The 13,822-nt window shown below is 43.8% G+C and overlaps 3 protein-coding genes across 3 annotated transcripts; 1 reads left to right on the plus strand and 2 right to left on the minus strand.

Moving 5' to 3' along the window:
* Window positions 1-2,667: 2,667 nt before the first annotated feature.
* LOC125770473 (probable chitinase 2) lies at window positions 2,668-6,836 on the minus strand. Its single transcript, XM_049440161.1, has 6 exons — window positions 5,921-6,836; window positions 5,679-5,858; window positions 5,508-5,608; window positions 5,326-5,433; window positions 5,009-5,263; window positions 2,668-4,931 (listed from the first exon to the last, which is right to left on the minus strand). The coding sequence occupies exons 1-6, from the start codon at window positions 6,006-6,008 to the stop codon at window positions 4,464-4,466; spliced, it is 1,200 nt and encodes a 399-aa protein (XP_049296118.1). The 5' UTR covers window positions 6,009-6,836; the 3' UTR covers window positions 2,668-4,463.
* Window positions 6,837-7,474: 638 nt separating this feature from the next.
* On the plus strand, window positions 7,475-9,120 carry LOC125770487 (ADP-ribose pyrophosphatase, mitochondrial). The gene is made up of 2 exons (XM_049440176.1): window positions 7,475-8,143; window positions 8,218-9,120. Exons 1-2 carry the CDS (start codon window positions 7,858-7,860, stop codon window positions 8,868-8,870), a joined length of 939 nt encoding a protein of 312 aa, XP_049296133.1. The 5' UTR covers window positions 7,475-7,857; the 3' UTR covers window positions 8,871-9,120.
* On the minus strand, window positions 9,101-13,779 carry LOC125770486 (CUE domain-containing protein 1). The gene is made up of 2 exons (XM_049440175.1): window positions 12,740-13,779; window positions 9,101-12,672 (listed from the first exon to the last, which is right to left on the minus strand). Exons 1-2 carry the CDS (start codon window positions 12,899-12,901, stop codon window positions 11,893-11,895), a joined length of 942 nt encoding a protein of 313 aa, XP_049296132.1. The 5' UTR covers window positions 12,902-13,779; the 3' UTR covers window positions 9,101-11,892.
* Window positions 13,780-13,822: the final 43 nt, after the last annotated feature.

Below are 13,822 nucleotides of genomic sequence, written 5' to 3' on the forward strand. Positions count from 1 at the left end.
TCGGATAAGGAAACCCGGCGTGCTTTCGGATGATGGGAGGTTGAGACGAAACGATGGTAAATAATCATAGTCCTACGCTTTGCGTTAGGTCGATTGGGTAGAAAAATAGCGATTTTTTTAAAGTAAAGCATAAAGTAAGTACTTGCCGGGTTTTCATAGCAGCTGCCATCTGCGTACGGTAGCATGCAATAAACAGAGGAACTGGTAAAACAAATGCCCACAAAACCCATATTTCATACAATTTTTCTTTCCCAGCTGTGTGGTGTTATTACTGCGCGGTGAAGGGTTCTACTTTATAAAGGAATGTTATTCCGTGTGTCCAAACTAAACCAAAGGCCCGGAAGATGCAGCTGCTCAGCCGCTGTGGACAACGAACACGCTCCAAATGTAGTGAAATAAATTCTGGATTATGCTGCGGAATGCAGAAATGCGCTCTTCAAACTTCAATTGCAAAGAAACGTTATACCTTAAATTGAAATGTGTGTACAGTGTGTAAGACATGGTTGTATGGGTCTGTGGCAGGATAGACACGGAAAGACCCCGACCAAATAACCTTGGCACTTTCCTGTGTTCGAAAAATAGAGCACAATTGCCCGAGCGTGCCGTACAAGACGTTCAATCGTTTCCAGCACTATAAACTACCGTGGCCGTGGCGTACGTGAACACTTTTCTAACTGACACGCTTCAAATTGAATCGTGTATGGGTCTGGTTCCGATTCGTGGCAAATACCTTCCATTCGGAGTTCCACCCACCTACACACAAGCGAGTGCCCGCACCAAAATGGAAAACGGAAGTGCCAGGCAGGCGGATGTGCCAGCGGTTGAAACGGAAGGAAATGGAAATCTCTCAGCAGAAACCACGCCAATGCCGGTGGCGATCCGGACAGCAAAGAAACGAACGAAGCATCTCGTAGCACGAGATATCAACAGGAGAAGGCACCCACTTGTTCCGTGGCTTTTGGGAAGGAAAATAAATAAAAGTTTTCATTTCAAACTTTTTCCCCCCATTCTGGCAAAAACCCAATGTGCCCGGCACATTGTTTCGTTCGGTTGGCAATGTTTTTTGGACAGTAGTTGTACTGGGCTTTGTTGTGCCGGGCGCGCTACCTCGCTCACTTCAAAATCAAATTCTGCAAAGTTCCACAACGAAGGAAGCTGGTCCATGTTGATGAGCTGTTATTGCTCATTCCGTTGTTGAGATGCAATTTCAACTATCTTGTACAATCTTCCGGGTGGACTTTCGATGAGGACGGCTCGAATCTCGGGACCCAGATGGTTCTTGGTCGTTCCGGAAGCGTCACAAGCATCTAATCATGTTGTAGTTCGTCAGCGATCAATTTGAAGTTCAGTTTAAGTGCGTTCGAGCGAAGAACCCACGATTTGCGTACGATGTACGCTGGAAGCCAGGGAATCGAAATGGCTTATTCAGCTATTGAAGAAGAGTAGAAACATGATTCTTATCACCACTGTTTTTAAATTAACTCGTCCAACTAAATTGTCTACCCATGAAAACTTGTTTCAAACTGACTCTTGGATAACAATGCCATCTATTGGATAAAAGCCAAAGCATCAAAATGATACTAATTGTGCTTACTATTTAGAACAAGCACTTCATAAATATGATATTAAAATGAAATAACAAGTATAAAAACTTAAGTACATTGATCTTTATATACCATTCATCGTCACCTTGGGTCATCCATCTTTTTCGAAACAAAAAATATCTGCAGCTAAGTAAAGGAACTGTCCACTACCGACTGCTGTGGCTGCTGCTGACATTTTATCACTGCATCCGTTTATGGCATTTCTTTCCTCCTAACACCTTTGCAAAGTTCGTTCAAACATGGACCGGCCAAGTACCTTTGCCACCGGAGATGGATGGAATGTAGAATGGCAACGAAACGAAAAACACGATACACGATGCTGTGAATAGTTTGGACTAAGGTTTCTTTGTGTTGCTAACGTTCGGAGATGCTTTTTTTCCCTGCATTTTATAGTCATTGGCCCTTTAGGGTGTTTTAGCCTTCCGGTGGTCAACTTTTGCAACTACACCAACGCTTTACAGTTTGTGATGTTGAGCTTTAGTTTGCAAAGTAAATCGAAGGTAACGGCTCGCCTGACCAGCAAGTGCAAGTACCGAGTGTACAGAGTTCGGTGGTCCGCTATGATTTGCCAGGCAGTGTAATTCCTTATCCTTTCCTTACCGGTCACTGATTGGGTTTGTGAAAGTTTCCTTTTTTCTTGCTCTCTCTCTTTTCGTGGAGGTTTAATACTTGGTATGTATATTTTATGGCATTTCTCATGAGATGTTCTTACTGCACGGTAACACTTTCTTTTTCCCCCGGCAATATTCCACATCCTGTACGTATTAGGTTCCTTGTAGATGCAATAAGTGCTTTTTGCTAGAATCATTCGTTTACTGTACTTGATTAGCGAAGTTACTTTCGAGAATACTTGGCAAATATTCACCTATTTATCTTTCATTAGAAACATCACGTATGGCCTCCAATAGCACAGATAGCGCAGGATGGACCACATGCATCTGTAACTCCCCAGAACGTTTAGTGAGCAAGTGAGAATACATTTCAAGAAGATAGTGTCTTCTCAAAACACATGTTGTAATGATTTTAGAATTGGAATTCTTGTGTTCTCAGACAAAGAATAGAGTTTTGTTTTTTTTTGATACATTTTATTGTTGGTTTATCCCGACCATATCTTGTAGAGATGAGGTTACACTGTTGTTTAACATCACCAAGATAGACGCGAACGTTTACATAATTTAATGAGGCGTAGTTTAAAAATGTTGACTGTTCCCATCATCGAAAGGTTCGTAACATGAGCTCCACAGTATGAGATCTCTTTCCTATCATTGATCTAAATCACTATTGCACAAGTCTCACACCGATCGGACGAGCACCGGGAGCAACTCGGCGTAGTTCTTCCTCGCTCTTCAGCTCACGGATCTGTACCTGATCGCTTTGCTCCGGTCCCAGCAGTGCCCGGATCGCTTTTCGGATTTCTTCGTCCAGTTTCTCCCCGGTGGGATTGCCTTTCACTACGAGCACCTGCTGTTCGTATTCAGGTTCCTGGTTGGACGTTTTGTCAGCAATTGGTGCGGGTGGAATTGGCGCATTATCCCTCAGATCAGCTGTTGCTACTGGATGGTGCAACGTACTTCTTTGCTGTGCATTCTGAGAAGCTCTAACCGGACGCAAGGGTCGTGAATTAGATCGTACCGATTTCGGTTGCGTTTTCTCGCTGGGTTCAGCACTAGCGTCTTTGGTGTTGGTGTCGGCCATTACGATCATCGCGAACAGTGCAATCACCAGCACGGACAGTAGAAAATGGCCTCGAAACAGTACCATGGCTAACACGACACACGTTACAATCTGACGCTCACAAAACGAAATAGCAAAACCCAGCGAAGATCCTCTTCGGGCCGAATCGAACCAGTAACTAATGATGCACCGATACTGGACGGTTCATATTTATAGAGTTTATTCTGGGCGCTATGGGTTAGCGAAAACCGGCTTTCTGTGTTGCGCTTCTTCCACTTGGCTTGCTGATTAGAGTTTACATAATCCCATCGATCACCGAAACCGATATGGGGTGGGCCCCAAATGAAAGCGAATCTGTGGCCGATCACTGGATCGAAAGATTTAAGCAAGAAAGAAGGAAGACAAAGTTTTCGCGACAGAACGAACTGGAATAATGGGAATAAACTATTCGGGGAGTTTTCGTGAATGGAGTCAGAGCGAGCAGGATCTTAACTTTTAAGTTTTGAGGTTTTGCCTGAACATTAAAGTTATAAATTTAAATCTTTTACCATAATTAGAAGCAATACTTTTATAGCTCCGATTAAAATTAACTCTGTCTTTTTAGGGCATCGAAAGCAAAATCCCTATCGAGATTATTTTCAGATCGTTTTCTATACCATTGGTTGGAACTCTATGGGAAGAGAATAAGGGAAAACCGGTCTCCAAAAGCAAACTCAACCTTCCAGTCAAGAACTTCGTATGCAAATAGAGGATCCATTCCCTGGCGTTGATTTAGGCGTTCCCCGCTTGAAATCCCATTCGGGGTTCGCTGAATAAATAGCAGTTTAAAGAAGAAAAAATCGATACCTCGTTTGCTTGTGGATGGCTGGGTATTAAGACTCTTCCAAAACGTTGACCAAACATAAGCAACCAAATATAGCACCGTTCAAGTGGATCTATTACGACCTGCCATCGCGTGTCTCCATATGTAACACTCTGTTTAATCAGCAAATACATCCGACTTCGTGAGGGGATTTAAAGTCAACTACTCTCGATACTGTTTCTCATTGGATGAAAGTAAACGTTAACGTTACCTAACCGATGTCGATAATAGCTCATCCGGGTTAGCTTTCGTACATTTGTTTTATCTTCATTCATAAAGCCGTAATTTATTGTACACCATTGTTGCAGAGTTCACCGCATAACTCATGGTTTCTTCACATAGCCAAGCATCCGCAGGGCGGTTTGCAGCAACGGATAGGCCTCGTTGTGACAATCACCCTGAAAGTCGTCCGTATCGATCGTCCAAAACATGATGCCACCGAGCTTTTTGTCCATTGCATACTTCACCTTCGTGCCGATCGTTTCGACACCGTCGAACGTTAACCACTGATCATCGCGGTACGCGTACTTGACGGCATTCTGTGCCATCGATTTGATAACCCATTGGATCGGAGAGGTACCGTTCGGTTTCAGCATTTCGCACACCTCATTGTAACCTAGAGATCCGGCACTGCGTGTATAGCGTCCCGGGGCGCCAGGTCCAACCGCATTAATGCCTGGTGCCATCAGACGACTCGGCACAACGGTGTACGTTTTGGCGTGGGTCGTGATGCCTAGTGAGAACTTTACCATCGGACAGCCACTTTTGCTGACATAAGTGATCGTGGTATCCTTGTAGAGAAGTGAACATTCGGCATAAGTTAAAAAAAACTTGTTACACTACACGCGATCAGTAAAGTACTTCTTACAATTGTTTCTCCCGTTGATGAGTCACCATAGAGTGGAGCATCCAGTGCTGCCTTAACGTCACTGGAATAGTCGTACGTCATGAGGTTGATAAAATCGAGCTCTTGGCACAACTTCGGCAGATCGTAACCACTCTGGAGGATCTCCTTGGAGGCACTAATGGCCGCCGTCAGAAGCTTTTTGCGTGGCGCAAACTTACTTCGCAGTGCTTGTACGAGCAGAATAAAGTTTTCCCGATCTTCAGGTATTCCTCCACGCTAACGAAATAAACAGGAAGGGCATTGTGTAACAGCAAGTAAGTAGTTTTCAATACACGTACCATTGTAGGATACTCCCAATCAATGTCTAATCCATCGAATCCATAGTGTACTAGGAAGCGCAGCGTTTGGTCCGCAAATGCTTCCCGGGTAGATTCACGTTCAGCCATCTTGCGATTGATTGAGAACGAAAACAGTGTTATCTTCACGAGTGCTAGTGTCCCCTGCTACTGATAACGCTTACCAGTGAATACTTTTCCGAACCCTCGTTCCATCCACCAATCGCAAGCAGTACCTTCAGACATGGATTCTCCTCTTTCAAGGCAACAACCTTCGAATAGCCCTCTGATGGAAGGAAATAGCAAGAATTTGTCTTATTAGTTCTCGGGTTCTCTTCCAAGATGTACTAACTCACTGTTCACGTTTATATCGTTATAGTAATCAAGTGAATCAATTCCACCGCCAATGTTTAATCCAGCAAACGTGTACACCAGATGGGTACAGTGATCCGGCACTATGTACGAAATGTTGAACGATCCGCTGCCTTCTCGATAATTGGACCAGCTGGCCAAGTAACACACGACACGATAGGGTTCTGATTATAAGAAAATTTTGTGTAAAAATCCACAACAGTTTGAGTTGAAGAGGTCTGCTCACTCTTAGGACATTCCGTTGCTCCATAAACTAGCGCTCCACAGCTCCAGAGCACTATTGCTCCGATGCCTAGTAATTGTAACGGTTCCATTGTAACTGAAGAGAACTGATGGGCTTACTAACCATATGGGATGGAGACCTCCATTTGAATTGTACAAGATAAAATATTATCTTTAACAGGCATTCTGTGTACGATCTCGAAACAAGATCATCAGATCGGCCGATATGAAGCCGCTGGCTACTGGGGTCTTTGACGCCATTCTGGTCATTCGTTTTTGCTATAATGTTTGTGGAATTGTGCGATGCTCCGGTTAAACAACCTTGAAACAGATACCCAGAAACGTATAAAGATCTTTCTACGTTTGACATTTTCGGTGCCGCCATTTCCGTGCTGGTCATCGAACGACAACACGGCCCGAAAAAAGCGCCTGAACTAGTTATTTGAATGCATTCATGTTGTTAGGCGCTTCACAAGCACCGCATGGACGCGCCTATCCCTACCTGCCTCAGTGCATTTAACCGGTTTTTATTTTGGCCGGCTTGAAACCGAAACATGTCGACCACCTGCCACGGCTGTAAACGTTGACATTCAAAAGTGTCGATTCAAAAGTGGCGCATCGTGCGAATGCGAATTCGGGTGTACTATTTTTGTAACCAGTAGGGTGTTTACAAATTAGGCTTCAAATGTTTACAAATTGGATGCAGAGTGACCAGATAGTTTTCCTCGTTATCGGTAGGAAAGCAAAAAGTTTATCGGTAGCTATCGGTATGATTCCAATTCTGTCCAGCTCATGCTCTGTTAAGCTAAATTGTATGTCCGTGGGGGATGGTTTCCTTGGAGTTTTTAATGTACGTTTAATGTGTTGTTAATGTTTTGTTTGAGCCATACTTATACTTCAGGTACACCGCATACAAGAACGTGTGGCCATGAAAAATGATTTTAGGACATGCATTTATGGCTTCTTGACCAATATTAAGAAAAATTTGTGATTTTCGGTAGGACTCATGAAAAACGGTAGTATCAGGGTGCTCGTCTGTGAATCGGTAGGCTTATCAAAAATCGGTAGGAATACAGATAAATCGGTAGTTCTGGTCACACTGATTGGATGGCAACTGTTATATGCATGATTTTATTGCAAACGCTTTATGAACAACTTTATTGCTTTATCTTAATTAGTGAGTCATGAAAATTAGGGTAATGTTGACTCAATAAGGAGATGTCCAGGTTAATTTCACACGCTAGTATCGATAGAGCATCTAAGCTTTAATAAAGTCAAAATTTGTTCGAAATACTGAAGCGATTTGGCTTCAAAGGAAATCGTAACATGCTTTCCAGTTTAACATCAGCGGCCATTTTAAAATTATCCTGAAAGTTGCTTTTCTAATTTGCATTAAGAAATATTTTTCGAATTCGTCAGAACTAGCATATGAATTGTTTTAAAATAAAAATATCTAGTAAAAGTTTTTGGATTGAAATAAAACATATTTTTAAATATTAATTTTCATTTCAATATAATGTCCACTTCATACCCAACAGTGCGCCTGAGATAGTGTGCGTGAAATGAAGCTGTTTGTAAACAATCCATATAGCTCTCCCCACACCATATCGTAGTTTGGTGTAGTGTGAGCAGGACAGCGCAACTTGTGCACGTTGCTTCATATGGGTACGACTACGCTTCGCAGCGCCCCAAAACGTAAACAAACGCAACAGAAAGGACCGGCACGGCGGGTGCAATCCGAAGGCGCGTCATAAATCGTACTCTCATCAACACGGAATAAAGTTATCCTTCGGTAAAGGTTCGTGGCTGGTGCTGCCGGTTCGCAAGTTGCCTGGCATTGGGTGTGTTATTTATTTTCCTATTGATTCCAACACCCCAGTGCCGCGAGGTTATGTAACGGATCCGCAAGATAATCAACCGATCCGAACCGATCCGGTGCCGATGACGATGGCGGTACGACAATCCGCGTGCAGATTGCTATCGGCAGTCGCTGGCTGTGGTCCGTCCGGTGCTGCTGTGGAGGAAACGCTCGAAACCATGGCACGTATCATACCGGGAATATTTAAACATTCGCGCTGCCGGAACAACGTGTACCCGCAGAGTGACGTCCGGCGCTATCCCGTACCGGATGAGTCCGTTTTTTGGACGCAAACGTACTCCGACTATCAGCCACCGTGTCACGAATCGCCCATACTGCAGGGCAAAGAGTGGGCCGATCTGGATGTTGGTGAGTGTGTTTTGGGGGTTGGGTCAAGGTCAAAGGCAAGGCAAAGTGTGTTACCTGTGCTTGCTGTCTTTCAGATAATGCTTCGTTCAAACCGAAATGGAACGAGCTGGACGGGAAGGTCAATCGCGTAAGCTTTATTGGGACGTACGAGATACGGGACAGCTGTCCGTTAAATCCGTTCGGGCGCACGGGAATCCGGGGCAGAGGCATACTCGGTCGCTGGGGTCCAAACCATGCAGCCGATCCGGTCGTAACGCGCTGGAAGCTTGATGAAGCCGGACAACCGATGCTGCACCCGGTTAGTGGCAAGCGTATCCTGCAGATGTGTGCGATCGAGCGGCAGGATTGTGGCGAGTGGGCCATCCCCGGCGGTATGGTGGATCCGGGCGAGAAGGTTAGTGCTACGTTGCGTCGCGAATTTCTCGAGGAAACGATGGACAACGATGCTGGTGAGATGGCGGGCGAAGTGGAACAGTTCTTTGCCGCCGGTACCGAAATTTACAAAGGGTACGTGGACGATCCGCGCAATACGGACTGTGCCTGGATGGAGACGGTCGCGGTAAACTTCCACGATGAGTCAGGTTCGGTCGTCGGACGGTTCCCGTTGCATGCGGGTGATGATGCGGCGAAGGTACGCTGGATGGACGTTGGTGAGGAGGTGAAACTGTACGCCAGCCATTCGAACATTGTTAAACGTGTGGTCGATATGCTGGAAGCACACTGGTGAGGCGCGACGGTAGAATCATCATAAAAAAACTGTGATTGGCACGCACGCATCGACGGAAAGAAAACAGAAAACCCCCGCCAATGCCGATGCCTTTCGGATGTTTCTTCGGTACGTTTGTGTGACCTTCGGGTGCCGTAATGTTACCGTAGAACGGTTCAAAATTCGACGTAACTGCTTGCAAAATGGAATAAACACAAAAGAAGGTATCACCATTTTACTACATTGGCATGTTGGTTGGTGATTAAAATAATCGTAACATGTATTTGCTTCCGTTTTTGTTTCTTTTCCATCTTTTCCTACGACGGTTGATTCGCTTCCATCCCCACACACTCCCTTCCCGTTATGATCTGTCACTAGTTTTTTTTTTTGCACGAGATTCATCCGCCAGGATACTGCTTGCTTCAATCCAGTAACATCCAGTGCCGATTGTTACCTTCCATTAACCGCTAATGCGACGATGGGTCTTGGGAAAAAAAGGATTTTGTTTCTATTTTCTAATGTTTTCCTCACAATTGGGCAAACATCTTCATCATTTGATTCGGTAGCAAGACCGAACTCTCACTCACTTCTGCTTCTCTTTTATCGCTTCATGTTTGAGGAAATGCAAAGCTGGTTTGCTTTCTGTTTTAATGTGGTATTCGGTCGTTTTGGACCCTCGAACGGGCTTGGGCTTATGTTTGTTTGTGAAAAGCAAAAGATATTACACTACTTGCATTTTCTAACACTTTTGTTTGTTGCCTTGTTTTTGTTTGTTTCGTTCACAACTAGTTCTCCAGTGTATTAAATGTGTTGAGGATTGATTTTTATATTTTTGTTTCTATTGTTTATGGGTTTATGGTTAATAAAAAATGGTTTAAGAAAGCAGCCGGTTAAGCTTGAATTAAATTAAAAATCGTCAAGAAAATTTAGTGTTCAATAAAAAGCAGGACATTACGAAGTGAATAATTAACGAAGATCGTCGAATAGATCGATAAACAATACCAATTACGAACATTATAAAAATATGAGATGGCATGAAAATACAAGAAACAATGAAACAAACAAAATGCCAATAACCGCACAAAATTTGTAAAACAAAAGGATTTTCAAACCAGATCGGACTAGAAGGACAGTTGATCAGAATATTTCCAATAATGCTAATGAAAACGTATTTTTAAAATTATATAAACTTCAAAAGCAATTATTTTATAAGCCAACTTCCCTAAATATCACCAAAGTCGTAAATAATGACGAAGTAAAAGAAATAAAACGATTGCTAGCTAAATAAAGATAAATAGACATATATTGGATTTGTGGCAGCTCTATGACACATCCAGCAATGGATAATGATATAACTAAACTTAAACTAAAATTTGGTTTCAAGTTGCGTAAAAACGGAATTGCGCCCAACAATTGCATTAGATTCTATCATTGAGATTGCTTGCGTGTTTGTTTGTTTTGTTTCGTCCTTCAGTAATGAACACCAAGACATCTTCCCTCACGCTAATGTAAGTATATGCAAATGCAAACGAAAAATCACATGCAAAAATTAAAACCAAATGCATTCCCTCTATGGTTTGACCTGTGTCCTGTGCTTAATCTATTGCACATAGGTTTATACGTTTGCGTTTGCTTTAGGTTTGGTTGCTTCATTTGCACTATCGATTGCGGTGAAATGTATGCGTTTTCTCTACATCCTTCATAGAGACCATCATGAAGTCTGTTTGGTGGCATATCGTTCGATGGGACAGGGAGAGAAAGAGAGAGAGAGAGAGAGAGCAAGCGCAGAATTCCTCGCCCAAGGGTTGTATCCTTCGATCGTAACAGTATGACTAGTACCATGGCTACATTCGCAACGTTATCCAGTTTACTCCTCTGCTCTACTTAATTGCCTTGTTCGCTTTGTCTCTCTTATCTCTCACTGTCTTGTTTTTATGTTTACCCTAATTTCTTCCATCTATGTATATATGTGTATATATATTTTTTAAATTTAAATATGCATGTAAATGTTTCGTTTAATCTGTTCTTATAGTTTCCTTCTTGTTTTATGTTTTGTTCTTCATTTATCTTATTATATGATGGTGTTTGCCCAACCTCGTTTGAAGCTAACAAAGTTGCTTTTGTTTCATTTTTTTTTTGCTACCCGGGAATTAAAAAGAACGATTAAATCTCTTCTTGATAACATTGATGGCATACGAGCAGCGCTATTAGAAAATAAAATAAAAAACATCCAATAACCTAAATTCGTTCTGCCGCTTCTTACGTGTCCAATGTGTACCGTTGTTTTTAAGTTGGTAAAATAAATATTCTCTTTTTAAGCGCTTTCAAACACCGATTGCAAAACTTAGACCTCATAATGGCAAGCGCAATAACAAAGCATCTAAATAAACTTATTTACTATATACAAATAAATATATCAGATCTGATTATTGAAAACAAAAAACAAGGAACTCAAACAAATGGAAGGAAAAAAGTGTAACACAAAGGAGGGTAGCCCGAAGACGGGAGGGGAGTTGTTTGGGCTTTTGTTTTTCTAGAGCTCATCGGATTATCACCACACTATCACTCTCGTTTTTTTTCTCTCCTCTGTTTCTTTGTTACCTATCAACTCGTACGCAAAATGCTTGTCCCAGTCTCATTCATTCATCTGTTCGTATCCATTACGTTCGATTACTAACGATCGTATGCATATCGTTACGTGGCCGATAGTACCGGAAGGAAGGAAAGCGACACTTCAAACATGTACAAGGGAAGGGAGCGATGTTAGAAAGAGAAGGGGGAGAAAAACACACAGTCTCTTCATTGCCTAGTTCAGAGAAGTTTTGCGTACGCACTACCGCACGTACATAAACACTACAAGGTAAGAATTAAAAATTTAAACTCTAAAATCGATTGCTAATGTTGCACGTTCGTTCGCTTCCCGTGAGAGACCGCAAGGAGATTCATGTTCGAACGCCTAATGGTTTCTGCTTAAACCTATTCCAAATATATGTTAAGCTTGTCGCAACCCGGGCGTAACGGTGTGGGTACGCTGGTGCGCGTTCTACTTTTTGCCCGACGAAACCCGCTTCGGTTCCGCCTCATCGTCACTGTGCTCCTCCTGCAGCAACAGCGAGTCCGGATGCCGTACGGCACTAGCCTTCTTGGTGCCACCGCGTTGCCACGTAAAGACACGTGCCAGCTGGGCGAACTTTTTGCGCGACACCTTACCCATGTGGCGCAACCGTTCCTTAAACGCGGCATCATCCTGCACCTTACCTTGATGGTCTTTCTCGAGCGCGGACAGGAACTCCTGATTCCATCGCAGCTCCGCCATAAACTCTTCGTTTTGCAGCATCATCGCGAACTGTTCATCGCCGAGATCAAACTCGGTGCTGCGGTACGTTCCGTCCGGTCCGATCGTACCGCCGGCCGTTCCACCGAGCCGTAAAAATGTCGGAGGTAGCGGACCAACCAGCGGTGGATTCCAGCGACGGTTCATGGTGGTCGCGGTGGAAGAAAAACTGGCCGATCTTTCGCCCAGTGTCGTGTCGCTGCGTAGCTGCTGTGTCGCCTGCTGTCCGGTGTGAATGCGGGGACTATTTGTGGCGCTTCCAGCCGCGCTACCGGCTGGTGGTTTGCGAATTTTTGGCGAAGCGCCCAGCTGTTGCGCAACGATTGAGCTGGCGGTTGCGTTCGGGGACGTGCTGAGAAATCGTTCCGATCCAGCGCACGGTACATCGCTGGACAGATCGAGCAGGGGGCGATCGGTGGGTTGATTAATTGCGACACCCGAACGCGGTCCACTACCGTCCGTTTCCAGCTCATGACGTAGCTTTTCGTTCTAAAATTAAACCGATTGCATCAGTTAATGCGACGTGTACGGTATGGGGGAAGGAAAACCACCTTACCTGATTGTCCGTGCTCATGGCCAGCAACTGATCGATAGTGGCATCTACGGCACCTTGGTTGGCACGCAGCACCGCCTCTATTACGTCCCTATCCATGTCCGGGAACATGTTTTTAAAATCGGACATGGCCTGTGAAAACTCTAACTGCATCGTGGAAGCCATGCTGTTGACCTTTCGGTGGATAGGCTATAGTTACGCCAGTACACCACGAGAAGCCTTGCTGTTATCTGAAGACCTTACAAACCTTACACACTTTCGTAACTAATTCACACAAACACACACAAACTTGAAAGAAATGATCGTCCAAGTGAGGAGAACTAGGACAACAGGCGAACAGGAACTAGAACATACGACACTCCGGAGGAACGGATCGGTCGATACATGCAGCAGAAGGGATTGCGCTCTCGTCGATTCGAGGTTACGATTCAACCCCGGTGGGAATCATGCCTTAACTGCATGCTGATCATGTTTACTTCCCTGATTAGCACTCACCAACAACTATGGGAAAGCGAGATGATTCTTCCTTATCATTTAATCCACCAGCAGGTGGGCTGTGCAAGCTGTTTGTCAACCACCACCCTGCTAGTGTTTATTCGCGCACACGCATTCACCCACACAAACTGATGTGAAGAATTCGGAGCAGATTGAAAAACAACACCGACGAGCTGGAGCAGCTAACGCACTTTTGCCAGCCTGCAGCTTCAAGCAACTCGGAAGGAACTATGCAAATGTAAAACACGTACAGTAAACGGTAAGATAATGATGAGTATTTTTCAGCGATTATCGATTACAGGGAGCAGTATTGTTTCTGCCCCCTTGTGTTGAATGTAGTCCTTTCCGTGTCCTGTTTTTCGTGTCCTTTGCGATGGTGACTTTTAATTATTATTATTGTGCGTTTTGCACTTTTTGACAGTGTTGCATGGCAGCTGTCAAATGGTTCGATGTCAACATTTGGTTTGACAGTTGCTGTTGCTACAGTAGAAGAAAATGCTTTTTGTGGAAATTTTTGAAAAGTTCATTGAATATATTTATAAACCACATTTTGCTTCTGTTTTCAATGAGTACGACAAACAGTTGAATAGA

This window comes from Anopheles funestus, chromosome 3RL, assembly GCF_943734845.2.
Source record: "Anopheles funestus chromosome 3RL, idAnoFuneDA-416_04, whole genome shotgun sequence".
NCBI lineage: Eukaryota > Metazoa > Arthropoda > Insecta > Diptera > Culicidae > Anopheles > Anopheles funestus.